General features: G+C 39.3%; 4 protein-coding genes and 3 non-coding genes across 8 annotated transcripts in view; all 7 read left to right on the top strand.

Moving 5' to 3' along the window:
- Positions 1-940: 940 nt before the first annotated feature.
- On the top strand, positions 941-9877 carry kars1 (lysyl-tRNA synthetase 1). Of its 2 annotated transcripts, XM_084476324.1 has the most exons (15): positions 993-1099; positions 2191-2360; positions 2649-2793; positions 3558-3723; positions 3827-3920; positions 3996-4182; positions 4579-4704; positions 4814-4933; positions 6490-6652; positions 6761-6934; positions 7658-7743; positions 7857-7942; positions 8115-8241; positions 8688-8831; positions 9153-9877. In XM_084476324.1, the coding sequence occupies exons 2-15, from the start codon at positions 2218-2220 to the stop codon at positions 9225-9227; spliced, it is 1836 nt and encodes a 611-aa protein (XP_084332450.1). In that variant the 5' UTR covers positions 993-1099; positions 2191-2217; the 3' UTR covers positions 9228-9877. The 2 variants fall into 2 exon arrangements, with proteins under 2 accessions (XP_084332451.1, XP_084332450.1); XM_084476325.1 differs by lacking the exon at positions 2191-2360 and having other exon boundaries at positions 941-1099.
- A 428-nt stretch (positions 9878-10305) lies between these two features.
- On the top strand, positions 10306-13342 carry gcshb (glycine cleavage system protein H (aminomethyl carrier), b). The gene is made up of 5 exons (XM_084475785.1): positions 10306-10484; positions 11564-11643; positions 12463-12526; positions 12627-12758; positions 12924-13342. Exons 1-5 carry the CDS (start codon positions 10334-10336, stop codon positions 13016-13018), a joined length of 522 nt encoding a protein of 173 aa, XP_084331911.1. The 5' UTR covers positions 10306-10333; the 3' UTR covers positions 13019-13342.
- Positions 13343-16110: 2768 nt separating this feature from the next.
- rpl13 (ribosomal protein L13) lies at positions 16111-19083 on the top strand. Its single transcript, XM_084476142.1, has 6 exons — positions 16111-16152; positions 16575-16692; positions 16838-16979; positions 17327-17500; positions 18517-18573; positions 18883-19083. The coding sequence occupies exons 2-6, from the start codon at positions 16589-16591 to the stop codon at positions 19039-19041; spliced, it is 636 nt and encodes a 211-aa protein (XP_084332268.1). The 5' UTR covers positions 16111-16152; positions 16575-16588; the 3' UTR covers positions 19042-19083.
- LOC311356847 (small nucleolar RNA MBII-202) lies at positions 17171-17251 on the top strand. The gene has a single exon (XR_014637716.1). It is a non-coding gene; the product is annotated as a small nucleolar RNA MBII-202 (small nucleolar RNA).
- LOC311356853 (small nucleolar RNA MBII-202) lies at positions 17819-17901 on the top strand. The gene has a single exon (XR_014637722.1). It is a non-coding gene; the product is annotated as a small nucleolar RNA MBII-202 (small nucleolar RNA).
- On the top strand, positions 18637-18716 carry LOC311356854 (small nucleolar RNA MBII-202). Its single transcript, XR_014637723.1, has one exon. It is a non-coding gene; the product is annotated as a small nucleolar RNA MBII-202 (small nucleolar RNA).
- A 3558-nt stretch (positions 19084-22641) lies between the features above and the next one.
- cpne7 (copine VII) overlaps positions 22642-26207 on the top strand; it is a gene marked incomplete at both ends in the record, with an annotated part of 20649 nt that continues 17083 nt past the window's right edge. Inside the window, 3 exons of the mRNA XM_084475898.1 lie at positions 22642-22815; positions 25080-25262; positions 25479-25553. Of these exons, the coding sequence (XP_084332024.1) occupies positions 22642-22815; positions 25080-25262; positions 25479-25553 (432 nt within the window). The remainder of the gene's footprint in view (positions 22816-25079; positions 25263-25478; positions 25554-26207) is intronic.

Here is a 26207-nt window from a genome sequence, read left to right as displayed (position 1 = left end):
CAGACCATCTGACACTACCCCCTAACCCATTCCCTAATCCAATAAGACCCCAAAGACCATCTGACACTACCCCCTAACCCACTCCCTAACCCAACCAGACCCCACAGACCATCTGACACTACCCCCTAACCCACTCCCTAACCCAACCAGACCCCACAGACCATCTGACATTTCTTAGTTTCTGTCCCTTATTTTATTTTAGTATCACTTTTAGATGCTGACTGCATTAATCATAAAATGTATGTTTGGCACAGTGATTAATTCATTCTGTCTTCATTATTTAACATAACAATTTGATGGGATTAAAAATAGATATGTAATTTTACAATCTGTTGTTCTCTATTGTTGCGTTGCGTTATGAATTCCTTTCACTATACTTTCACTTTCAACCTTGTTGCATCATACTTTCCCTTTTCCAACGACGACATTACTGTTAAATGTGTATGTCTGTCCCTCTCTAACCCAACCAGACCCCACAGACCATCTGACACTACTCCCTAACCCACTCTCTAACCCAATAAGACTCCAAAAACCATCTGACACTACCCCTTGCCCACTCTTTTACCCAAAATACATCTCTGCGGTACCTGTTCACTGCATTGTACTGAAGTGCTTATTATTATGCTTATTATGTACTATCAATTAAGTGGCACTTAATATGGTTAGGATGCATGCAACGAAATTGAATAATGCCAATGCCAGAGAGAGAGAGAGAGAGAGAGAGAGAGAGAGAGAGAGAGAGAGAGAGAGAGAGAGAGAGAGAGAGAGAGAGAGAGAGAGAGAGAGATTCGAATCGATTGGGAATTTTTTTTTATTGTGTATCCATCGAGCACTGCCCGAAGAATATTCATTGTCTATTGTTACAATTCCAATGATCAATTGAATCAAAAAGCATTGGTTGTGTATCTGATGTATACGAGCCAATCACGGCAGCGCATAAAAATACGCCATCACATGCGGAGCATAAATACGGGAGGACGTGAACGCCCCATGGAATCATCGCGTTTTCTTGAAGCGTGAGTACGGGTCTTTCTGAACGGTGCACGATCAAGAAGATGGCTGACGTGACCACGGTGGAGGAAGAGAAAACCAGCAAAAAGTATGTTTATTTACTCCTCTTTATAAATTACACTCAATTCCGACAACTTAACATATGTACTATCAATTAAGTGGCACTTGATATGGTTAGGATACATGCAACGGGATTGAATAACGCCATACCCTTTATTGCATCAGGTCAAACCATGAGACTGGTATGCAGAGTTGTTCCTACAAGTCAATTCCTTACAATTTTAAACTGCATTTATTAAACAAGGAAAAACGGAGGGGGGGGTCAATTTATGTGTAAAAATATAATTCAATCCTTTGTGATATTTCTTAGTTTCTCTCCCTTATTTTAATTTCCTTTTTAGATGCTGACTGAATTAATCGTGACACGTATGATTGGCACAGGGATTAATATATTCTATCTTCATTATTTTTACATAACAGAAAATGGGCGTTATGATTTCCTTTCACCATATACTTTCACTTTCCAAATGACTGCTTTACTGTAAATGGGTATGTCTCTCTAACCCAACAAGACCCCACAGACACTCTGACGCTACTCTCTACGCTCTATGATTGGCACAGGGATTAATCTATTCATTATTTGACATAACAGAAAAATGTATATGCCATTTTAAAAACCGTTCTCTATTGTTATTATTGGTGTTACCGTTATGACTTCCTTTCACCATATACTTTCACTTTCCAAATGACTACTTTACTGCAAATGGGTAGGACTGTCTTTCTCTAACACAACAAGACCCCACAAACACTTTGACACTACTCTCTAACCCACTCCCTAACCCAACCAGACCCCACATACCAACTGACCCAAAAGACCAGACCCTATGACTACTTGTTTCTATTTCCAATTGCATTGATTTAACAATGAACGCAGAGGATGGATCCTTATATCTAGGTTAAGTGTTAACCTTAACACAGCGTTACATTTATTCTGTCTTCCTTATTTTACATAACAATTAGATGGAATGAAAACTAGATAAGCTAGATAAAAAACTGTTCTCTATTGTTCTTATGGACATCATGAATTCCTTTCCCCATACTTTCACTTTCGAGCTTGTTGCATCATACATCATTGGCCAATGACGGCTTTCCTTTGAATGTTTATGTTTCTCTTTCTAGGTCTCACCACTGTCTGCTGTAGCTGCAATGTTGTTTTTGCTGGTCAGAGTGGCAAGGCAGCAGTTTTGCCAAGCCTTTGGGGTCAGGGGAAATGGGTTTAGATTTGCACTTCCCTGCTCAGCTTCAATCCCATCTCTAAATCACAGCAATCGGTGGAAAGGTGACAAAAGGTTGGTGGATTTTCCATTCCAATGAGAAAAACGACCAACCTTTTGTCCCCATACCAAATTACCCCTCCCCCAATCCATTCTAGTTAGTTGCATGGCCTGGATGCTTGTATCCAAATGCACATTTGGGCATTTGTTGAGCATCAGAAATCGAAACAATTCGGGATTTAAAACACCCTTGTTTTATTGTGAATTTGATTGAAAAAACACTCATGGTCTACACAAAGCTCCCAATCAATAGCTCAGCGCATCTTTTCATTCTATGTATATTGTGCATTTGATTTTTTTCAGTGAGCTGAAAAGACGAATGAAAGCTGACAAGAAGGCAGCTGAGAAGGAGGCAAAGGCTAAGGAGACTTTTGAGCAGAAGAAGGAAACCGATGGAGAGGGTGACCAAAATGCCTATGGGGCAGATGAAGAGACTCTGGATCCCAATGTAAGCTTTTGTTGACAACGATGTTTCAGTAGCTTTAAGATGTCTTGTCTTTTTTTCACAATTGATACTTCTCAAAGCATTTGCTGGGTTAGAAATTGCCTTCGGTTTGCAGTTTGCAATGACTTGCAGAGATACAGAATTTTTAATAACTTTCCAATGATTTCAAATGTGTTCTGAATAGTCACACATTAAAAAAAATGACAGTAACAACATGACATGTTTGTAGTTAATCTATAATCAGATAATGCGGCACTATTTTCGGCACATTCTTTTTCGACTACCTGCGTCTCTGGAGCGATTTTATTATCAGCTGCTCCTGGCTAGGTAGTCTACAAGGATGTAACCTGTCAGTGGCCCATCACAGGTAGCTTTTTAATCACGGTGCCAATCTTGTTGTGTTGTTACTGGCACTCGTTTTGAATATAAGCAACTACACAGAACACATTGTAAATCTTTGGAAAGTAATTAAGTGTAGTCCCCTCACATGAACGGGAGCGAACGTACTCCCAATCTGAGCGCATTATTCGGAATAATATCCAGAATAAGTAAATGTAATGTAAGTAAACTAGGTCTGAATCTGGGTCAGTCAAATCTAAGACAGGCAAATGCCCATTTACAGATATCTCAGCATCTCCATTTTAAGAATCTAGACTACCCAGTTTCTCAAAGAAAGATGACCTCAATTTGACTTCAACTGTAATCAAATGTAAAGCCTACCCTATGTTGAACTTTTGATTCTAATGCAATGTTTGTTGTGTATGTAGCAATACTTCAAGATCCGCACCCAGGCCATCCAAAACCTCAAGGGCACTGCAGAGGACCCTTATCCTCACAAATACCATGTTGATTTGTCCCTCACCGACTTTGTTGAGAAATACAACTATCTGCAGCCAGGAGACCAACTCACAGATGTCGTACTCAGTGTTACAGGTACTGTAAGATTGAGCAGCTTTCTGAAATTGGTATGCAACTTGACATGTAGTTGTTTATTCACTTGCATAATAAAAAATGTATTATATTATGTTTTATGCAGGCCGTATCCATGCCAAGAGGGCGTCTGGTGCCAAGCTGCTGTTCTATGACCTGCGAGGAGAGGGTCTCAAGTTGCAGATTATGGCAAACTCAAGGTACAGGTTCGTTCTTGGATGAAATGGCTCATATGGCATAGTGTTCCTTGTGCTTATTCATCATATCCTTCCCAGGACCTACAAGTCGGAAGAGGCCTTTGTGGTCATCAACAACAAGCTGCGCCGAGGGGACATCATCGGTGTCCGCGGTAACCCTGGCAAGACCAAAAAGGGGGAGCTGAGCATCATTCCGACCGAGATGACGCTTTTGTCTCCTTGTCTGCACATGCTGCCCCACCTGCACTTTGGGCTTAAAGACAAGGTAACCATGTGTGGCGGGATCGACATGTGGTTAGTCGCTCTGGCAGTTCATCGCCAGGAAATTCATCTCTTTCTAAAAGATGCTTTACTCAATATTTAAACATTCTACGTGAACCATCTGCTATGAAAACGGAAGAATCATGAGATGTATTTGGTTTGCATCAATACCGCTCGATGATCTATTCACAGACTAATAGTCGGCATGAGTGGTATCAAGGTGTACCAGGTGATTTAGAAATCCTGAACGTTGATTGTATCCATATCTACCACCAAATAATGACAAATGTCAGTACTACAGTACGATTTTCCACCATATTTTTTTAATTCACCCAATGATGTTGGAAATGTGTATGTTTTTTAATTACGCTTTTAATATTTTATCGTCTATGTTCTAAAGGAGACACGGTTCCGCCAGCGATACCTGGATCTGATCCTCAATGACTATGTGAGGCAGAAGTTTTTAACCCGTGCAAAAATCATTACATACCTGCGGAGCTTCCTGGACCAGCAAGGATTTTTGGAGGTGAATAATTAACTTGTTAACAGACATAACCAGGGTTAAGAATGTATTGCAAAGTGTCTTGCAGTTGATCTTTTTCTTAAGCTAAATAACACCTTTTCTGTTTCTTAAGATTGAGACACCAATGATGAACCTCATTCCTGGAGGAGCGGTGGCTCGTCCATTTGTTACATACCACAATGATTTGGACATGAACCTCTACATGAGAATCGCTCCTGAACTCTACCACAAGGTAAAGCACGCCATTCAATCCCTGTAGGTTTATCAGATGAACCACGCAATGGTTTTTCCTCAAATAATGTTATAGTGGCACTGCGCAGCCATGTAATATTTGAAAATGGTAGGGCTGTGTTGACATTGGGTGGAGGTTGTCTTCCCCCCCCCCCCCACACTTAATTGCTGAGAGTTAATAATAAAAAATAACATTTTAATTGGAGTCCATTACCTGATTCAGCCAGTCATTATTTTAGGTGTTGAACATTTTGAATATTGCCCTTGTCTAAACACTGACATCTGGTGGTCCTTATCTAAAGCACCAAGTGTTGTTAGTAAAGAATAGTTGTGTAATTTCCCTGTGCTCTAGCACCACCCAGTGTCATAACATGATATATACCATAGCTGATCATTTTCAGTCATACTGGATACAATAGTTGGGCTACACTGCCCAGCGCTACTGTAGCTTCTTGTCAAGCAGCTTCAGCGATGTGCATAAAGCATCAAACTATTAGTATCAATCTGCTGCACACTGAGGGTGCTAACCTGCCTGTTGCTCATAAAGGCTTAGACGGTGAAATTCTATCGACTTCTGTCTGCTGGTGAACAAATGTAAAAAAAATTCTGTCCTATTCATACTTTGCACTTGACGTCACAACGACTGGCTGGCGGGCAATAACTCAACTAACCTAGTAACCTAATCAGGATGTCGCCAGTAATTACCACACGAACGGTCCTTAGGTTCCTCTCAGTCCAAATACCGCCATGATGGAAAGATTAGTTCAACGGGAGCATTTGTGCCAGGCATACACAAACTGACAAATATTTTTGTACGGAATCTCTGAAATCTCTGCTTCTGAAATGCGCGAACATCTCTGCCCAGCGCTCATTCCACTGCAGATTAAATCGCGCAGCATTCTGTAACAGCAACTGTGCGATCATCCCTGCCCTCACACATTGTTGAAATAATATGCTGGATGATTTAATCTTTCTATGTGTTTTTTAGTGAATGATCTGGCTATAATAAGACCACATTGGCTATATCGTGGACAAAAGGGGACATTTCATAGTGGATGGTGGAATAGTAACATTCAGCTTTGATTATGAAGATATTCCTGTTTTTCACCTCCCATACGACAGCGTTGTTAACCCATCCGTAGGCTTTCAATTTTTGTGCGGCATAAGGTGAGTCTGGTAGTCTTTGCTAGCTTCAAAGCAATGAATACATCAGCGGGTGCTGTGTATGGATCACAAGTTCCGAGTATGTTTATCTTCTCTTCGTATCTAATTTTAACATTTTGTGACATATGGTCTAAATAGTTGATTGATTTAAGTATCGGAAATCTGCAAGGCTGCAATTCCCCTGGTTGGCCGATGTTCGTCGCCATTTTGCCAGCGTTTGATGCCCTCCAGGTATCCATGGTAGTCACGTGACCGCAAAGTATGAATATAGGTTGTTTATTTTTACGTAACCTACCTTGTATCCTTTAATCCAAACTGACTCTGCCAATTCTCAGCAGCTGTTATTTATTTTTCCTTTTGCTGGCAGATTTCTCATGTCTGTTTCCTTTTCAGATGCTTGTGGTTGGTGGAATAGATAGGGTGTATGAGATTGGGCGCCAGTTCAGAAATGAGGGCATTGATCTCACTCATAACCCTGAGTTTACCACCTGTGAATTCTACATGGCGTATGCAGACTATTACGACCTGATGGAAATCACTGAGAAACTTCTCTCAGGTAAATATGCAGTTTTTTACATTATAGAATTCTAATGCATTCATGGACCTATTAAAAGCTCAAGTGTTTAAACCACTCAATGGCTATGTATGTACTGCTTCTTGTTAGGGATGGTGAAGCACATCACCGGAGGGTACAAGGTCACCTATCATCCGGAGGGTCCTGAGGGACAGGCCTACGAGATCGACTTCACCCCTCCCTTCAGAAGAATCAGCATGACTGGGGACCTGGAGAAGGAAATGGGGGTCAAGTTCCCATTGCCGGAAACCTATGACAGTGACGGTAAGCCATATGGTGAATGTATGGCAGGTCCCATGTGCAATAAAAAATATATAAATACAGATTAGTTAGCCAAAACCGAGTGCCGTTGTGTGAATGTTGGAAGAACAAGCAAAATATTAAAAGTTTCAACTGAAGCAAATTGTTGAGCAGGTTTGTTAATCAATAGGAACAATGATTACTAGGGTACAGTAAGTTCATCGGAGAGATGTGAATCTATTAAAGTAATGGCGTCTTTTTACATACATACTATTATATAATTAATGTAATTCTAATTTTAAGAAAATAATTATAGTATATTGCTGCTTTTTTACTAAGATAGGTGAAGGATTGTTTTCCATTAACATAATAGAATACAATAAAAACGACTGACTTCAGAGCAAAAGATTGCCTGTTCCTTTGTGCCCAGGGTCATAGACGTGAGAAGACTTTGTACATTCCCTACGAAGTGGACATATTGGTTGCTCCATGTTTAGACTGGTGATCTATCTGTATCCTTGACTGGCTGCAAATCCGGGTTTTCTCACTTGGAGATAATGTACAAGAAATTCAGACAGATCATTCATCCATTATACTAACTCTTTTTAATGCAATTCTTATCCAAATTTCAGATATGGTTTTAGTAATTTAACTTCATACTATGGCAGGCAGAGATGAAGAAAGGCAATGTCATCTTGTTTCCCTAATTGGTTGGTTGTAGCTCAAAGCTTCTTCCTCTTTATTTAGAGACACGCAAATTCTTTGATGACCTGTGTGCACAGAAGGGAGTGGAATGTTCTTCACCCAGAACCACAGCTCGTCTCCTTGACAAGGTCTGTTCAGGATGAATATCCACGCCTAGCCCTCGTGGTCAGAGTTAAAATGTATATATTTTTTAATTGTATATATTCTTTCCAAATTCATCATCACGGTTTTGTTCCTGCAGCTGGTGGGAGATTTCCTTGAAGTGAAGTGTATCAACCCTACATTCATCTGTGATCATCCACAAATCATGAGTCCACTTGCCAAATGGTAAGGAACTTGGGTTGTTCTTCTTCAGTATCTGCTCTCTGATTTATTTTGGTATTTGTGTACAGCCCAGCATTCAATAATATTGAATGCTTGTCAAGTCATCAGTCCTGCTCTACAACTCTAGTTGAACAAGAAAGTGTATCAACTGCTTGTGCTCTCTCTTTGGCTACAGGCACAGAACCCAGAAGGGTCTGACTGAGCGCTTTGAGCTCTTTGTGATGAAGAAGGAGATCTGCAATGCCTACACTGAGTTGAATGATCCCATCAGGCAACGGGAGCTCTTTGAGCAGCAGGCCATGGTTTGTGAAAACAAGTGGTCTTTTTCTTGTTTGTAAAGTATAAGTGCACTTTTTTTCACATTTCTAACCTCTGGCCACAAATAGCGCTCCACAGATCCTCACATTCACCCATTCCTACACACATTCATGCACTAGGGAACAGCTAACTTGTTGGGAGCAGTTGGGGTTAGGTGTCCTGCCCCAACGCTTAGCTAGGAGGATCACGGGATCAAACCAGCAACCCGCCAGTAGCGATCTGCTCTTCCCCCTGAGCCACTGCCGCCCATATGGTCATGAATCAAAAATCCTGGATAGCAGGACAAGTACACCGACAACTGTGGTTACTAATGCTAACCAATACATAGAAATGCCGTGATATACATTTCACACAATGTTATCATTTGTGTTATGTTTTTATTTGTTATTAAGTTGTATAATTAGAATATGAAATGTGCGCTTGTCTCCAGGCCAAAGCAGAGGGTGATGACGAGGCTATGTTTGTGGACGAGACCTTCTGTACCGCGCTAGAGTACGGTCTGCCCCCCACCGCTGGCTGGGGCATGGGTATCGACCGCGTCACCATGTTCCTCACAGACTCCAACAATATCAAGGTAAAGCCATGTTTCTAAACCACTGCGAATAATATATTTTTACTTATTTATTATTCGCATTATTAACTTATTATAAAAGTATCAACATATTATTTTCGTCACATCAGCAAAGCTATCATTTAAGTCACACGTGAGCAGAATGGCCTTTGAGTAGAGCACAGAGGCTTTTATCACAGTGATGGTCTCAAAACGACCCAGTGTTCAAATTTGACTCATACTCAAACAGGCTAATCAGACACTGCGTTGAACTTTGATCGGCCACTGGGTAAAGTGTGCTGCTGGTTCTAACCTTGACATGTTCCTAATTATGTTGCTTTACAGGAGGTGCTCCTTTTCCCCGCCATGAAGCCCGACGACAACAAGACGGCTCCGCCCGCCGACGGCACCTCTGTTTAGTGCTGTCGAGTTTGGCCTTCAATGTTTTTGGAGAAATGCAGGTGTTGATATGGGATTTAATCTGTGCACTCCCATTATCAGTCTCAACTTTATAGCTTTGCTTCAGGTTCTTGTGTCACCCTGTTTTCAGCTAATTTGTTACACAAATGGAAGTTACAATTCTGTCTAATTCGCTTTTGCAATGAATTAACAGTGATTCATTGATTTTATTGTTCTTTTAATTGTGATCACATCCACTGTCTCCATCTTTGTCAGAAGTGTACGGAAGCATTTTATCCGATAAACCCTATTCATCTATGGTTTATTTGTGACATTAAAGGTCCCATGACATGCCACCAGGTGTGGTGTGATTAGCCATTACAAGCCGTTTTGGATTTCCAAAATGGCTTGTAACGGCTAATCACACCACACCTGATGGCATGTCATGGGACCTTTAAGAGCTGGAAGTACAGTGTGAAGCATAGGAATACATATGCAAAAGAGGTTGGCTTGATTCTTAAAATCAATTAATAAATGACTATTCACAAAATGAGTGTTTCATGTGGCACAAGACATATTCTGGCAGGTAAGAACGTCCAATTATCATCATGGTGCTCAAAGGATATTTTGTCACGATTAGAATGGAACAACATAAAGTTCATACAAATATATTTGGTTATGTGTGCATTATTTGTTATACAGTTATATAGTATATAGTTATCATTTCTTGAATTCTAGTTAAATCCCCGAAGAGGGTTTTAGGATTGTTTGCTACAAATTCCTTTGATCTTTTCTTAAGCCCTGGCTCAAACAAGTCAGGTCAAGTTCAGTGGATTTCGTTTAGCTTATATATAGTTTATATAGTGGACATAATATTTTTTGTAAGTATTGATTTTCCGGTCAACCAACGGAACCTCTTTCACCGATTATTTCTGCATCATGGTCAGGAACTAAAGTAAACTTGAACTGGAAATATTTATATGTTCTGTTCAACATACCTGCAACCAGTTACCGATAGATTCGTAGATAGTTATGCAGTCATGGGGTGGTGCGCAGAAGTGATGCGCGTTCATCTCGCGGTCAAGCTCTTGTGTAGTGTGCACTCGGTTGATCGTCACTTAGTGAAGATGGCGATGAGAATAGCACTCCAGTGCGTTTCTGCAAACTTTTCCCACAAGGGACCCCGTTTCTCGCACCTATCACAGATTTCAGCGGCTCTGCAGTTAAGGAGGACTGACCTGACACGGACGTTAAGTGCCACATCACGGTTTTACACAGGTAAAGTCTTTTGAGTGTTTTCTAAAATAAGCCGTGTGTTTTACATTGGGGATGGTCTCGTGCCCCGAGTTTAGTGGGCGTAAGAAGACAGTGGTGGTCAGTCTCCAACGGTGCATAAGAAAAAATAAAATACAATTAAAATGTGAATCTGAAGAGTTTTACGAAATTGTTATAGTTGCTACTTTTTTTGGGGGAAAATATTGAAAAACTAATCGAATTCAGAATTTCGTGTTTCAAATAGTCTGCTGGTCTAATAAAAAAAAAAATGCTAAAAAGTAGTTAGCAGATATTTATCTATATTTTGCCCCATGTCGTCTAGTCTATTTTAGACAAGACATATTTTATTAGGAAGGGAAAAAGCGGAACTTGGACATTGGCCAGTCAGGACTGATAGTAGGCTATTACATGACAAGTATATCGGTAGCAGAACAATCGTATAATATTGAGTAATTGATCACTTAAGGAATTGCGAATATGGCCATTCAAAGTAGTCACAGTAGTTCAAGGTGTTAAGTGGTAGCAGAAGACCTAAAATATGCCAGATTTGTCATAGAAGCAAACAGCGTTTGTGTCAGGGGCATGGAGAGAGTTCTCTCCCGGGAACCTCTCATGTTGTGCGGCCATGCCTCAGCATCTTGCACAATTCACAATCTGGTTCAAACCTGTATTTTTCTGCATGATCATTTGCCACTACAAAAAGCGCTTAGTGTGGCTTCCCCTGGCTGTCACACAGACAGTTATTCAAATGTATATCATTTGATGGGTTTCCTTATTCTGTACACATAGGCATATAGTAGCTACATGCATTCATGCATTGTGTCCACTCTATTATACTTTCAGAACAAGATGAGAGACGGGCACCATTATGCATAGTTGTTATTTGGCATATGCATTATGAAAATGTTCCTGGGTTTAATTTAAGAATGAAGGAACATCATATAATCTGCATCAATAGAAGACACAGAACATATGAACTAGTAATGTATAAGGTATCATTAGATACTCTGTGAATACCTGATTAAAGCTGTCGATATGCTGTAATCTTACGATTGTTAACCATCTTTCAAACTTTTTTGCAGCTCTAAAGTTTACAGATAAGCACGAGTGGGTTCATGTAGATGGTAAAGTCGGCACTGTTGGCATCAGCAACTTTGCTCAGGTAGGCTGTTGCATCCATGGTGATATTAATCATTGATTAATTGTTCAGTACTTGAAGTCTTTGTAGCTATTTATTGCCCTTTGCCCACTACCACAGCAACAGTTAAAATTGTTTTATGATTATTGCTCAAAAAGTGATCACTGCACCAGGGTTCAATGGTGTGCAGACCTTCAAAAGAAGGATTTATTGCACACTAATACTGCACATATAGGCTAATGATGAATTGTTTACAATTATTTCGATGTAATTTCAGCCTTTTTGCACATTTATTACAAATTGGTTGTATTTGCAGATAAGTTGATCTGGCTTGGTTATCATTCCTGAATTTCATAGCAAATCGTAGTGTCTTTCATTTCTCTACCATTGAATCAGTGGCTTAACAATATTGAAGCTTCTTGTCTGACATGTGGCACGTTAACAAATAAATAGACTTAAGTGTTACAATTGCAAATCGAATGCACGAGTCACGGCCATTATTTTTGTACTTTTTCAAACATTACTCTCATAAATAATAATAATAACAAGAAACTAAATTGTGATTTTCTTTTTAACCATGATTTATAAATAAGATCAATATTACTCAAATTGAACAAAGGATAATATGGTATTTCGATCCCTACACATATATACATTTATATATATCCCTTATGCTTCTGTCTTGTATGGACCTTAATATTTTTCCCAGCTATTTATTTGATTGTGAATATATTTACCACAAGTCTCATTGGGTTTAATAACACAATTCATTATTGTACTCAAGTATTAATGAATCGTGACACTAAGAACCCTGATAATCAGTGCTTCTTGTTTCGTTAACAGGAAGCATTAGGGGATGTGGTGTACTGTGGACTTCCTGAAATTGGTCAAAAGCTGGAAAACATGGGTAAGAGAGTTGCAGACACTATTTAAGTGGATCAATGAGACAGGGGAGGGCTAGCATTCTCACACTTTTGTACCTGACAATTGTACCTTTTGTGTTGCAGAGGAGTTTGGGGCTTTAGAGAGTGTGAAAGCTGCCAGTGAGCTTTACTCTCCACTGACCGGGGAGGTGACTGAGGTCAATACTGACCTGGCAGAAAATCCATCTCTTGTGAACAAGGCCTGCTACAAAGAGGGTAAGTAATTATATTAAGAGTATATTTGAGGTGATAACCACCAACTTTTACCTAAACATGCGCTGAAAGAATGCAATATACTATTGTTATTGTTCTACTCACAAACCCCTGGTGGTCTGTGCCAGAAAACTGGTTGATGGTTAATAATGAGTTTGTTTCTTTCAGGGTGGCTTATCAAAATGACAATTGAAAACCCTGCAGAACTTGATGGCCTCATGGATGATGCTGCCTATGAGAAGTTTATTAAATCCCTTGAATAAAATGGATATGACTAATATCAATATACATACAGGCCATGGTTGGTAATGAAATCAAAATCTAATTGCTGCCATGTTGACTAATGTCTGATTTATTTAATCAAAATAGCCAAAAATGTTGTTGTATAATGTCACATTAATAACTTTGATGTAGATGGTAAGGCGTTTTCTATCCACGACACAACCTCAGGGGCATGTGATCCAACCTTGTAGGTTTATTTGTCATGTTTGTGTCGTTCATAAAATAGCACAATTCTGGTGTGATGCACAAAAAGGGATTGTAAATGCTCTGTATCAGACACATTAAATTACACCCGCTTTAACTTTTTGGATTGTTTTTGTCACAAATGAAACCATAACATCTTTAGGTCTCATAAAAAGTATCCAGATTTATTTCTCATATAATTGTCCTAATTTAGCACACACACACAAAAATGAACACATAGCAGTTTCATGTTCTAGTGATTGAGAACGTCTCCCTAAAGAAGGGTCTAGGTTGCAATGCTGAGCAACCTGCCTTTTGTTGCCATTTTATCTTTTATCTGACCTTTGCCCTAACCTCCGGTTAATGTAGACACAGTTTGCAAAAGCCAGGTTGATCAATAATTAATGGGACAGTGGTGAGTATGCTTGAAATAAGCCTAAAAGAAATGCATGCAATATCTGACTTTGAAAACACACAGTTGGTATGTTGGAACTTGCTTTGGAAACTGCAGTTTCATCTCTGGGGGTCGATCACTTCATTTTGCCTGCTTTCAAAGTTTGAATTGCTTATTTAAACAATTCAAAAGTTTAGATACAAGGTCATATTATGATCTGTCTTATTTCTATGGAAATAATTCATCATTCAAATATTCAGATGGTAATTCAATATATATCAACAAAATCATAATTTGTCAGCTGTTTCTTACAGGTGATAGCTTTACTTACCAATTCCTAGATTTCACTTACAAAATTAGTACTCAGCATTATTTTAAACTACAACTCTTTGATTACTTTTTTAAGTAGAAAAATGTAGATCTTTCTTTGCAAAAATAATTAAAGTATAAAATATTTTCAATCACTAATGACACAGACATTTTAAATGAGAATCATGAATAGAGATGGCATGACACACAAATGCTTGTAATATCCAATGAATGAAATATCCAAATTGTATGAGTTGTCAGCAATCCAAAACTGTGCTCGCTGGCATTGTGCAGATTCAAATTTTGTAGATCTGTTCGAAATAAGAACATTTTCAGGTCACAGTCACAACCGAAACGTTTTGGTAGTGGCTGTGTCTCAACTGTAGTAAATCTCAAGGCGAAGCATCCATGCATTTCTGTCAGTGATGGGCCGATGATGCAATATCAAGGGAAGAAGAATAGTCATCTCATGAACACCATTCCATTCCAGATGGGATTTACTGCTGTGGACTGAAATTATTTTGAAGCTGGTCACCTGCTGAAGTGTTGGTAGACACCATCAAGTGAGATTCACAGGTTGCCAAATTTGTCAAATCAACCAGAAAGATAAAGCTCAAATGAAACAAAGTTAAACTATTCTACGTGGAGTAAAAATAGATTGTGCACTCTTTCAGAATGACTTTCCCCCATCAAAGGTACACTAAGCATACTAACGAGTGTTGAGTTGCTTAGGAAGCAAGTAAGTTATTTGTTTTTGATTCCATCCATCTAGGACACAGATCACAACACATGCACGGCCTATCATAACTTCTTACAGGTGTCAGGCCTAGGGTTAATCAGTAGAGGTGGAAATTGTAGAAAAAAAGAACGGTGTCATCATGCATACAGATCACTTATATTCTTTGTTTGTAAAAATACGAACAATATGTAATTTGCTAATTCTAATTCAACATAAGCTATTTAAGCACTCCACAAATATTAAACTATGGACCTTTTCCAACAAAGAATCTAGATTTTGATCATTATTTATTTATTGAATACAAATTTAAATTGTGATGCTATTGGGCTACATTAAACACTGTTGACCATTCAATACTCTTGAAAGGATTATAAAGTTGGGTTTGGCTTTCCGGCACAGTCCTGGTTCAGGTCATAGATACAAGAAAGGAACTACTTTGTCTCCATTGGTAACTATGTATCTGAACTAACTACCGTGATGTGTGGAGTCCCCAAAGGTTCAATCCTAGGGCCATCTTTATTCAACCTCAACATGCTCCCACTAGGCCAAATAATTCAAAATAACAACATTGCTTACCACTGTTATGCGGACAATACACACATCTATATAGCCCTATCACTATCAATTAACTGAGATAATTGTTTTGCAGGGCCAGAGATGAGGGACTGACATTTTGCCTGAACCTTGAGTGCCTCTTCTTGAAACCAAAAACTAGACTAGAAATCTTGGTGTTAATATTGATTCAAATCTTTTCTGGGATGTCAAAACAAGAGAAAAACTTGTCCATACATTTCCTTCTAGTTGGTTAGATTATTGTAATGTTCTCTTTGTAGGCCTTCCAAAAAAAGCTTACACCAATTCGGCCTTGTGTAAGAAATTTGCTAGATAAATAAAGTTCACTTGACTTGACTAATTGATTCCATTGAATTCCTTCAAACCATTAGAGAACGCAATATTTAGCATTTGGCTTTTGACCTATGCTACTTTAAAAAAATAATGAATGTTTAAATAAATGTTTAAATAAAAAACAATATTTTCATATCTAATCCATCTTCATCGATGAAGCAGTATCATTTAAAGAATGAGGAACATGGCTATAAGGCACATTTATTTTCTCCCTGGAAATATTCAGGCTCTCTTGAATTAAATGTGCTCGGTAAATTTCGTGTAGATATTAGAAGAAAGGCAATTTATAGTATATTTGGCAACAACAAAAAGTAAAAAGTACGTAAAAAGTAGTTCACACATGCGCAGTTTAGTCGTGGAATAAAGACACACAATACTTTCTTTTGAGATAAAATAAAAAATTCCAATAAATTAAACTACCTGCTTGTGTGGTTTTATGACAAAGGTTAATGTGGGTTATTAATTTATAAAAACGAATAATTCTGTAAAAACTCCGGCGCCATATGATTGGCTGGTTGATATATTTCCCACAATACACTGCATTTCTACTTCCTTTTCTTTTCGGCCATTTTCCGCCCCAGACGGTATGTCAATATAATCGCTACTATTTTACAAATAATCACCAACAATCCGCTGGTTTCACTTTATGTAGACACATTTCATGTATTTAATCCGAAAGTATACACTGTCTTCATTCCAATAGTGTAAATATTTTCAAGAATAAGTACCAGGTAATGCTATTTTTTTTAGGGTAAGCTTGTGACTATGTACACTCCAGTAGTGCTATCATGCTTAGTCGTGGCGTTCAAGTTAGCAACATTGCTGTGCTCCTATTTATATTTGTGAATGAACCTAAACAGTTGTAGATTATTTCGTTACATGTCAATTTTTATTAAAAGGTAAAGACGTGGCAACATTACTTCCTAGCTAGCGCGGTTGTTTTCGACTAGCGGGGTCAACTCCTATTCCAGCGTGTGCTAATGAACGGTTTCTCAATGTATTTCAGGGAAGTAGGCAACCATGGCTCCCAGCCGTAATGGAATGATCCTGAACCCCCACTTCCACAAAGATTGGCAGAGGAGAGTACAGACATGGTTCAACCAGCCAGCCAGGAAGATCCGCAGGTAAATGCTGTCACACTGCTACATATCGTGCTAGCACCATTAGCCCTGTATCCTACTTGGATATATCCTGGTTTATTATAAATCCAACAGTAAGGCTGTATGCTTGATTGCCATTTTCTCTAATCCTAAATCTTAACCCTGGCAGACGTAAGGCCCGTCAGGCTAAGGCCCGCCGCGTTGCTCCACGGCCTGTTGCTGGACCTCTGAGGCCGATGGTCAGGTGTCCAACCATCAGATACCACACCAAAGTTCGTGCTGGACGTGGCTTCACACTGGAGGAGATTAAGGTAATGTACATTCTATAAGTATTTGTCTCTATGTGCGTCTTGACATTGTCACGAAATGGATGGTTAAGTAACGTTAATGATGGGACATTTGATGTCATTGCAATTGGTGTCCTTCTGTGCGGCCTTCCAGGATGGCCCCCTTGGAGCTCTCTACATACACCACATGTCTTGTGCGTTGCAGCAGTCAAATGATGACAAATTCTCCGGAATCTCTGTACTTCTTTGATGACAATCTTTTGAACCTTTTATCTGATGACTGCCTGTTTATGTCACCAAAGCGATAGTCAACACTGTCATTCATGAAAGAATATTTCCCAGAATATATAATCGTGTTTTTCCACTTTTAGGCAGCTGGCATTCACAAGATGACCGCCCGCACTATTGGAATCTCAGTGGATCACCGCCGTAGAAACAAGTCCACAGAGTCTCTTCAGGCCAATGTCCAGCGCCTGAAGATCTACCGCTCCAAACTTGTCCTGTTCCCCAGGAAGGCATCTGCCCCCAAGAAGGGAGACAGCACTGTAAGTGTCTTATAAGAGCAAATGTTGACCATATGCCTAATGGTTACGTCTATCATCTATCCATTTTGATGGCACATTCAGAAACTGTACAAATTAAACATTAATATTTGCATAAATGCAAATCGTTGAATAACATGGCCTTGGAATACCAATGCCAACTTTAAACTATTGGCCTTCAGGCTCCTAATTAATCTCATTAATCGGCCTTATCAAGACCAAACCTTTCCCATTTTCTCTACTTGATGGACACATTTACAGGACTTGACTTTACCACGCTATATAACTAAATAATAATTTCAACCACATGCAGCAGTCAAATGATGACAAATTCTCCGGAATCTCTGTACTTCTTTGATGAAAATCTTTTGAACCTTTTATCTGATGACTGCCTGTTTGTCACCCAAGTGAAAATCAACACAAAGAAAGTAACATCAGTTTTTAACATTCTGATACCAGTTTACAGCTGTTCAAAACAAGTAAAGCAGGCTCAAATTAATCACTTTTCCTGTTTTAAGAGAGTAAGCTTTGAAATGTATTGCAGTTTAATCTGCATTTATGTCTTTTAAGTCTTCAAAACAAATTCACTTTTCTCTCGGCCCCCAAGCTGAACTAAAGAATCCCCAAGACTTGCTTTCATTTTCTGCACAACATTTATTTAAATCTCAATCAAGCCCCTTTGTCAGGCTCACGAGCCAGACATAACTAAATCCTGCCGGCAAAGAAATTGTGTTTGAAATCATACCGCAATGCGGGTGAATTTACTGACGTAAATTAGGTTAAATGTTAAGCGTGGTGTCCGAATTCTTGTTTGTTCATTCCCTATATAGTTCACTATTTCATACTCACTATATAGGCAATAGTGAGTGAGTGAATAGGGAACGATTTTGAACACAGCTACTGTTTCCAACAGTCAAAGGGTTAATGAAGAGCAGCGGATGAACCCCATGTCTGGGTAAAGTTATATTAAACTGTTGGTTTAAGAACTTGCACTTTCTAATGAACTTTTTTTTCTTCAGGAGGAGGAAGTCAAGATGGCCACTCAGCACATGGGTGTACTTATGCCCATCAAAACGGTAAGGATGATGCACCACCTCACCCTTTTCTTTGTTGCCCTTGTGCATTGTAGCAGTCAAATGATGACAAAATCTCCGGAATCTCTGTATTTCATTGATGAAAATCTTTAGAACCTTTTATCTGATGACTGCCTGTTATGTTACTTAAATTATGAGAGATAATTAATGCTGTCATTCAGGACTTGATGAAACAAACAAAATGTAAACTGTTTCAAAGCTCTAAACTTATTTTTCATCAACCATATTGATTGTCGTGTCATTCGTATCTGTTGTGTGTTTGAGGTTTTTTGCTTGTTCCTTCTGCTGCAGGCTCACAAGAAGGAGAAGGCACGTGTCATCTCTGAGGATGAAAAGAACTTCAAGGCCTTCGCCAGCCTGCGTATGGCTCGTTCCAACGCCCGTCTTTTCGGCATTCGTGCCAAGAAAGCAAAGGAGGCTGCAGAGCAGGATGTGGAAAAGAAGAAGTAATAATCTTGCTTTTGGACTTTGCAAAATAAAATGTACAAAAGATCTTTGTGTAATGATTTACTCAATTTTTTAAAGATCAAGAATCTGCCATGTACTCTATTGGTTAACTTTGTGGTTAACGTTGGTTTTGTTAGAACTGCTTATTAATGTGGGGTTGAATTTGTCACTTACATTAAACATGTTGTATACAGAATCTTAACAAAGGCTAATATAAGATCCAGCCTTATTAACATTGTCACAAATTAAATAAGAACATCCAAGTGTCACAATACCAACATTATGGTACTTTCCTGAACCATATTATGCCTTCTGCCTCCTTGTTTCGATACGGGGCTAGGCATAGGTCATATAGCCCAAGGAGTGCCTGTACCTAAATTATTCTATCTCAGGCAGCTGTTGCATGAGTTTACTATAGAGTGCTGCAGTTCCCACCCAAAAGCCCTAGGTGGCTTAATACACAAAGGCGTCCTTCGCACCATTGTTTTTTATGTATTCCATTTGGGTGCTATTTTTAGATGCTACGTTTTAAATGATAGACAAACCTGTGGTTTAACATAGGTGAGGGTCACACTAGTGGAAAAAAAACGTACCTGCAAAGTAGAAGCCTACTTTTCTACATAGAATGAAGGGTTAGTTCACTGAAAGTCCTACCGAGTTGTATCCTGATCCACATCAGTGTCCTTCAGAAGAATACAGCAGTCCTACACTAATCAGACGAGCAATAACTAAGAGCCCGTGTTAAAATTGTGACTACCATATTGTCTACTCTAAATAGCCCTCACTTAAATTAATTAAACTATTTTTGTTGAGGGGTGACTAAATGATTATCTAATGTTTAGTGGTATATGAGGTGATTGGCTTTTTTGGTACAAATAAGATGTGTAATTTCTTTTGCGTTACTGATGTGTTATTACCATTTGGAGGTCACCTTTTCACTGCGACTTTATCCCCCTTGAACGAGGAGGGTTGATTTAGTATGCAGGGCTTTGTGTATCAAACCTTTTCAATACAGTCAATGATGGAGTCAATATATTATTGGAAATAGCGTAATCCTTGAGCCATTATTGAGCCATCAATTTTTCTATAGGAGGTGACTCCATTCCATTGCTCGATATGAAGCAGATCTTTGTTACATTGGTTTTCCTTGAAGTGATCCTTGAGCATTGATTTAACTGAATTCTAAATATAACAGGCTACTGCAGTAGTAAAGAATTTATTAGCCTAATGCAACATAGCCTACTAAGTGATACGTTGATCTCAAATGAGGTCGATGAAATGAACACAGATTGAGGTGACAGACTTATTTAATTAGGTTAATAGTGTTAACCTATCGTGCTGCTGACTGAATTTTATGAACATTCAAATTGTTACTTTATCGATCATATATTCTATGTATATACATACACTACCTTTTAAGATATGTAATTACTGCGTGCATTGATTGGAAGAGGTTTAATCAAAAATGGTCAAATACATCTCGTGATATTTCACAAGGTATTTTTCACGTGTGTGTGGTGCACAGTCACTTACAGGTGCCTGCATATTAATCTCAGCTCCACCAGCCCCTGCCCTGCCTCCCAGCTGTCTGGCCAAATGCCCATGTCGATCCTTATTTACGACCAAAAACACAGAGAAGAACAACACATTCTTAAATTAAAACATTTTGAGGCGTTTGAGGTACATTCTGTAGGCAGTATAACTCGTCTCATGTTTTACTGGCATGTAGGCGTTGTAGCCAATTAGAACTGGATCAATATGCAATATAGACATATCTTTTATGTTTAGGCATAAATGCTTCATTGATTATATCTAAAGAATGGAGCCCACTACTCATTCGACACATTTATTTGTATTTATTGTTTATTTCTGTTCAAATGTTTGTATATATTTGAGTATACAAATGGAAATTATTCTAATAAGGTATTCAAAAGATGAGCATCAAATAGGCTACATCATGCTGTTCAAAGCCCATTTAGACATTTAGGCATTCATCTCTATGACAGAAAATAGTAGCCAATAGCAGGAAGTTTTTTCTCTACAAAAGCCTTATTTTTTGCTTTTAATTAAAACCTTCAACATTCCGACTGGAACTATACTATTTCGGATGTTATTAGATGGTCTTGATTGGTTGTTTTCGGCCATTCATGAAGTCGTGATGCTGTTTGTTTGTTTGGAATAAGTAGCCTGTGTCCTGGCAGCAATGTAGGCTACATGACTCGCAGCTGATTTATCCACTCCCATCTGCACAGACCAAGCCTACCGCCAGATTGACTCCCATATCTGCACAAACCAACTCCACCGCCAGATTCACTCCCCATCTGACCAAAGCGAATCCTACCATCAGATCCACTCCCATATCTGCACAAACCAACTCCACCGACAGATTCAGTCCCCATCTGACCAAACCGAAGCCTGCCACCAGATTCTCTCCCCATCTGCACAAACCAAGTTCACCACCAGATCACACACCCCGCCTGGCCAAACCAACTCCACCAACAGATTCACTCCCCATCTGACTAACCCAAGACAGATTCGGCGGCGAGTTTCGGGGGAATAAAACATGCATTTTGTTTTGGAAGACGATTAAACAAGTGAGTAAGTATGAATTACAACGAGCAACATATTTCTCACTGATCGTTAGTTTTGTATTGACTAAAATTGTTTGATTGCATGCAAGGTGGCTACTAACATATTCAACCCAGTGATCCACCGTTTCCACCTTTAACGCTGTGTAAGGATGTCATCGTTTTGGCGTATTTCTCGTATCTAAGTGTAAATTAAACCATTTGTAGGTTGTTTTTTTGTGATAACCTACCCTTATGACCTAATTTTAAGAGATTTCCTGATTTATTCGAACGAGTAGCCTTTGCAAAATCGTTTGATTTGTTTTTTTTTCATTTATATATTAAGCTTATAACTTTTCCTTCTACAACAAAGATGTGCGTTTTTTACTGCTACTGTAAACCCATTTAATACCACCAATTGTGGTTGTGCCGGTTCTTCGCTGTAGTCGCGCCACTTTGATCCTGGGCGCTGTCCGTTGGTACTAAAAGCATTATCAAGTCAACATATCGTCTTCCCTGATAGCCTATGATAACACACAATCTTGCCTCAACCAAAATAACTGCACTTGTACATATGCACTACGAGTAGTGTTGCTCAAGGGATCTCAATGGACGTGACAGTACTACACAATAACATAAATTACTATCCCACCTGCTATTGAGCTTGGAGTGCAATTTTTTTTTTTAAGTTGTATAATTGCATTTCCTTTAACTTTTTTTTCAGCTATCCAATTGCAAGAGCCAGAGCCAGAGCACAATTTCTGGTTTCATAACACCTTTATGGATATGATGAGGAGGATGTTATTCTTAAGGAAAGCACTTGACAGGCAGTGATTGCTGTTGGTTGGATTCCCTTGAGGAAAAGCCTGTTACACAAGACCTCTTGTGTTTTTATTAGGACATCTGTACCAAAGGAAAACATAGACGCTCGCTCAGAGGTCTCAACGATCAACCAGCCTTTTTTTTTTGCTTCTCCTGAGTCTACGACCGTGTGTTGGTGGTCTGACTGCTACAGATCCTCTTGCCCCCAGCAAGGATGAATGACATTCAGGAGGCCACATCTCCAGCAGCCAGCATGGGTGGGCCTGTCACCTGTGTCTCTAAAGTGGAACTCCGCGTCTCCTGCAAAGCTTTGCTGGATAGAGACACGTTGAATAAGTCTGATCCCTGTGTCATTATAATGGTGCAGGCTCAAGGGCAATGGACAGAGGTAAGGCTCTGTTAATTCATATTTCAGCTTTTCTTTCCCCTGCAAAAACAATAATTGTTAATGTTGAAATAGTTGGACCCTTTCATAGACTTTGCATTCCGTCAAATAGTAGTTTTTGTCAATGTTAAACAAGAAATAATTTATGTTCATCTGAAGAAATTCAGTGGAGCGTTCTAAAGAAGCTCAATGCTTGTATAGTCTGTACAGTTCCAAAATTCTAGCATTTCAGAAGAAGAAGAAAAACGAAAGATAGAAGAGATGGATGTAGGGCTCAACTGTTTGGATCTTGCCAAAATACACAATCAAGGCAGCCATCTATATCACAATATGTGGGATGAAGCAGTTTGTTACTGTTGCCCTGCTCTAACGATGAATAAAACATTAATTTTCTCGAATTAGTCCCAGGCTGACCTTGTGTGTAGGCAGTAGCTATTTCCTTTTTAATTAAATCATCGTCTGTTGGGGAAAACAAAACACCAATACAGAGAATATGTTCTCAGCCTAGCGTTGGTGCTTTCATGATTTATTCAATCGATCAAGTCTTAATGGTTGAATATAAAAATGTTATTTTCGAGGACTCTGTTTTTAATATTTATACCATAGTACTTTACTATGTGGCCATTTTGCCTAGAATGTGTGTTATGTGGGCTTTATTCATACACTTTTGTACACTCAATGATGACTCAGGAGGGAAGGGAGATAACCTTGCGGATGCATCAGGTTTGAACAGCTGCAACTACATTTTAATGATTTTATCTCCCACCAGGCAAATGCTTCAGGAGTTTCATTATTACGATACACATTTAAAAAGACAGAACCAGATGTAATTATTGACATATTGTAGACAAATGCCGCGGCTTTCGCACCGCATACATATGCATGTACACCAAAATCGACTCGCCCACTCTCTTTTTGTTTCATTCTCCCAATGGTTAATTCTTTCTTTCTTTCACTCTCTTGCTCACTCTCTCTTTCTCTCTATTTCTTTCCTTCTCTCTCTCTCTCTCTCTCTCTCTCTCTCTCTCTCTCTCTCTCTCTATCACTCTCGCTCTTGCGCTCACACACACAAACACACACACACACACACACGCACATGCACACACACACACGCACACACACACACACACACACACACACACACACGTGTGAGTGTGTGTGAGTGTGTATGTGTGAGATTATGTTTACCAGTGTGCAAGCCTAGACAACTCCTCAGCTGACTGTCCATGCTTACAACATGTCTCATATTGCCATGTCTTAGCCCACATACTGTTTCTCTCTCATTTCATTATTTTTTCTGATTTCTTTCAATTTTTTTCATGGCACACCATGCACCCAAAAAAGCTACCATATTGTCTCTTTAATTGGTCTTTATTATACAGTGACCCTGTAGCTTTACCCTTCTGGTGATAATGACTTAATTGAAATGTCATAATTTAGAATGCTATTTTAATGCAAACCTGTGATGATAGCGAGACAACACCCTGTATTAATATCCTACTTAGGGGTTATATGTGTGTGTGTGTGTGTGTGTGTGTGTGTGTGTGTGTGTGTGTGTGTGTGTGTGTGTGTGTGTGTGTGTGTGTGTGTGTGTGTGTGTGTGTGTGTGTGTTTGTGTGTTTGTGTGACAGGCATGAGCACCCACTAATCCCTCTGTTACTCCGTTCAGACTCTATCAACACAACACATTCCACACACTCATTCCAATCCTGTCCATCCAGATGGTACGAAGAGAGCAAGACAGTGTGAAAGACAATGTATGGGGGAGAAAAATGATCGGATATCCACGCTGCCGGCAATCTGTAGAAGAATACATATCCAAGATGTTGAGTTACGAAACAGACCTGATTTGTTGATTATCTATCTAATTGTTGACTATCATCAGTCAATACATTCAGCTGCACCACTTTGGTGCTCGGTAACACTAAGTGGCGCAGATGAGGCAGGGCCTTGTCAGAATACATTTGCAGTATTGGTCCTGCTCCTTGTCCCGGCATCTCAGAGCACACATACATTTTACATAACGTGTAGCATAACGGAGGGGCACATATTATGTATGTACCTGAGCAACAGCCCGAGGTGACTAAGCCCAATTAGGGAAATCAGTCCTTAACGAAAACAAAAATATGTTTTGGCGTGGGCTCATAATGTGCAATAGGTTATGATGGCACTATAGGGAGTTAGCCCCATTAGCCACACCATGTTAATATAGATATATATATACTATAAAATATACAAGCAGCATATTTTCTCTTTTGCCTTTCCAGCTGGACAGGACAGAGGTCATCAAAAGCAACCTGCATCCAGTTTTTGCCAAGGTCTTCATGGTGGACTACTACTTTGAGGAGGTCCAGAAACTGCGGTTTGAGGTGTATGACATCCACGGCACCCACAGCATTGGGACCCGCGATGATGACTTCCTTGGGGGTGTGGAGTGTACCCTCGGCCAGGTTAGCTGTCATGTTATGAACCAACTTTCAGTTACAATGTGGTGGAATCAGTGCTTTTAATTTCATCGTGGGTCACTACACCCATCGGCTAGAGAAGGCTAGATTCTTGAAATTGTGTACAATTTGTGGTCTTCTCTAGTAATGCATGGAGCAAATGTCATATTGGCGTATGTGCTTCATCCAACACTTTATACTGTCATCTTCTGCCCCCTTTAGATCGTGGCCCAAAAGAAGATGGTAAAGCCCTTGTTGTTAAAGTACGGCAAATATGCTGCGAAGTCAACGATCACGGTGGGTCCCCAGCGGTAGAACCGATTTGCCCTGACCTCATAAGATGTGTTTCCTGGTGAACATGCTGTATGGATCATCTAATGCATGTTGGGAATGTTGTGTAGAGTTTATTAGATGGAGAAGCTGTTTTTGAATCTCTGTTTCGTGAAACTATAGTTCTACTTTAAGAATGGTATTTAATGAAACATGCAATGGTAAACATATTACTTTTGTTAAGATAACAGCTTTAATATAGTATTACTGACACTCTGCCTTAATGCTTCAGTTTGTGCTTATCAGCGGTAATGCATTGCATGAGGGATGTTTTGGGAAATGAACCAACCAGACAACCGACAAAGCCAAAGACACAAATTAACTACGTCTTTTTGCTATCGCCCTAAAACTTTGTTATGTAATCTGAGCAGCTTTTCCCTGAAAAAATTGTCTGTCTGATTGATTAGGCCGATCAATTCGATGATACAAAATGAGGGACCCAGTGTGGAAGGGTTAGTGGAAGGGTTAGGGTTTGTTTTGAAAGTAATTAGAGGAGTCTTTTGGAGAGTAATTCTTAAACAGGCAACAGTGGAATTGAAAGGTGCTGGACTGTGAATCCAAATTAGTCTTATCTGATCTGAAGGTAGTAATCATCTAAAGAATAAGGTAGCCCTACTGCTA

Source organism: Micromesistius poutassou, assembly GCF_964030765.1.
Source record: "Micromesistius poutassou genome assembly, chromosome: 12".
Taxonomy (NCBI): Eukaryota; Metazoa; Chordata; class Actinopteri; order Gadiformes; family Gadidae; genus Micromesistius; species Micromesistius poutassou.
The sequence above is the reverse complement of the archived record's forward strand: the minus strand, read 5'-3'. Positions and strand labels throughout refer to the sequence as shown.